This window comes from Merops nubicus, unplaced genomic scaffold, assembly GCF_000691845.1.
Source record: "Merops nubicus isolate BGI_N331 unplaced genomic scaffold, ASM69184v1 scaffold15287, whole genome shotgun sequence".
Taxonomy (NCBI): Eukaryota; Metazoa; Chordata; class Aves; order Coraciiformes; family Meropidae; genus Merops; species Merops nubicus.
In genome coordinates this window covers 17,728-18,641 of record NW_008619695.1, presented here as the reverse complement: position 1 = coordinate 18,641, position 914 = coordinate 17,728, and the positions used below count along the sequence as shown (strand labels likewise).

The 914-nt window shown below is 37.6% G+C and overlaps 1 protein-coding gene across 1 annotated transcript in view; it reads left to right on the top strand.

The window, feature by feature from the left end:
* LRRC8B (leucine rich repeat containing 8 family, member B) overlaps nt 1-672 on the top strand; it is a 5,306-nt gene extending 4,634 nt beyond the window's left edge. Inside the window, exon 4 of the mRNA XM_008943887.1 lies at nt 256-672. Within this exon, the coding sequence (XP_008942135.1) occupies nt 256-525 (270 nt within the window). The 3' untranslated portion in view covers nt 526-672. The remainder of the gene's footprint in view (nt 1-255) is intronic.
* The last annotated feature ends 242 nt before the right edge of the window (nt 673-914 follow it).

Genomic DNA, 914 nt, shown 5'->3' with positions numbered 1-914 from the left:
CACGCTCGTCCGCGCAGGCTCCCCGCCAGGCTTGTCTTCTGCCAGCAGCTAAACAGCTTCATGAAAAAAGTGTATAAAGCCATTGTACTGTTCTTGAACACTTGACTACATGATAGAAGCATTACAATCTTTACTTTCCTTATCCTTCTATAAGCTAAGGTGGTTTTTTTACCCTAAAATAAAACCAGAAAATGTCAAGACATGCAGCTGCACACAGGCTAACAACTTCTAATACACATTATTTTCTTTTTCTAGATTGAAATGCTGCCTGATGGATTATTTCAGTGCAAAAAGCTGCAGTTTCTTCTTTTGGGAAACAACAGTCTGATGTATCTGTCCCCTCGTGTGGGTCAGCTGCTGAATCTGGTTCACTTAGAGCTCATTGGAAACTATCTTGAATTGCTTTTTGAACTGGAAGAATGTCAGTTCTTAAAGCGGAACGGCCTAATTGTAGAAGAGAGGTTGCTAAAAACACTTCCACCTCGTGTAAGAGAGCGTTTGCAGACATGCTCAGATAAGTGCTAAGTTTAAAAACGAAACTGCATCACTGCATCCCGTAGGCCTTTTGCTTAATATCTCTCCAAAGACCTGTATAGGTGGAAAGAAGTGAAGAAGAGATAAGTTTACAAATCAGTCTTAAATACATTGAACTGAGTCATCTGTATTGGAAAAGAAAAACTTATTTAGATTTTAACAGAAAATGCAGCCTTTAACAGGTAATTGTATGTGTGAAAAATCTGAAATATGAATTGCTTGAGCTCTGCTGATTCAAATAATTCAGTTAAACATTTGTGATGGTATTGAAATGAAAGAGTTGATGCCCTGACTACAGTGAGAGTGTATATACTTTTTTTTTTTCCTGTGGGAATTTTTTCTGTTGATAGTGATAATTTTAAACAGTTTCATCTCCTGCC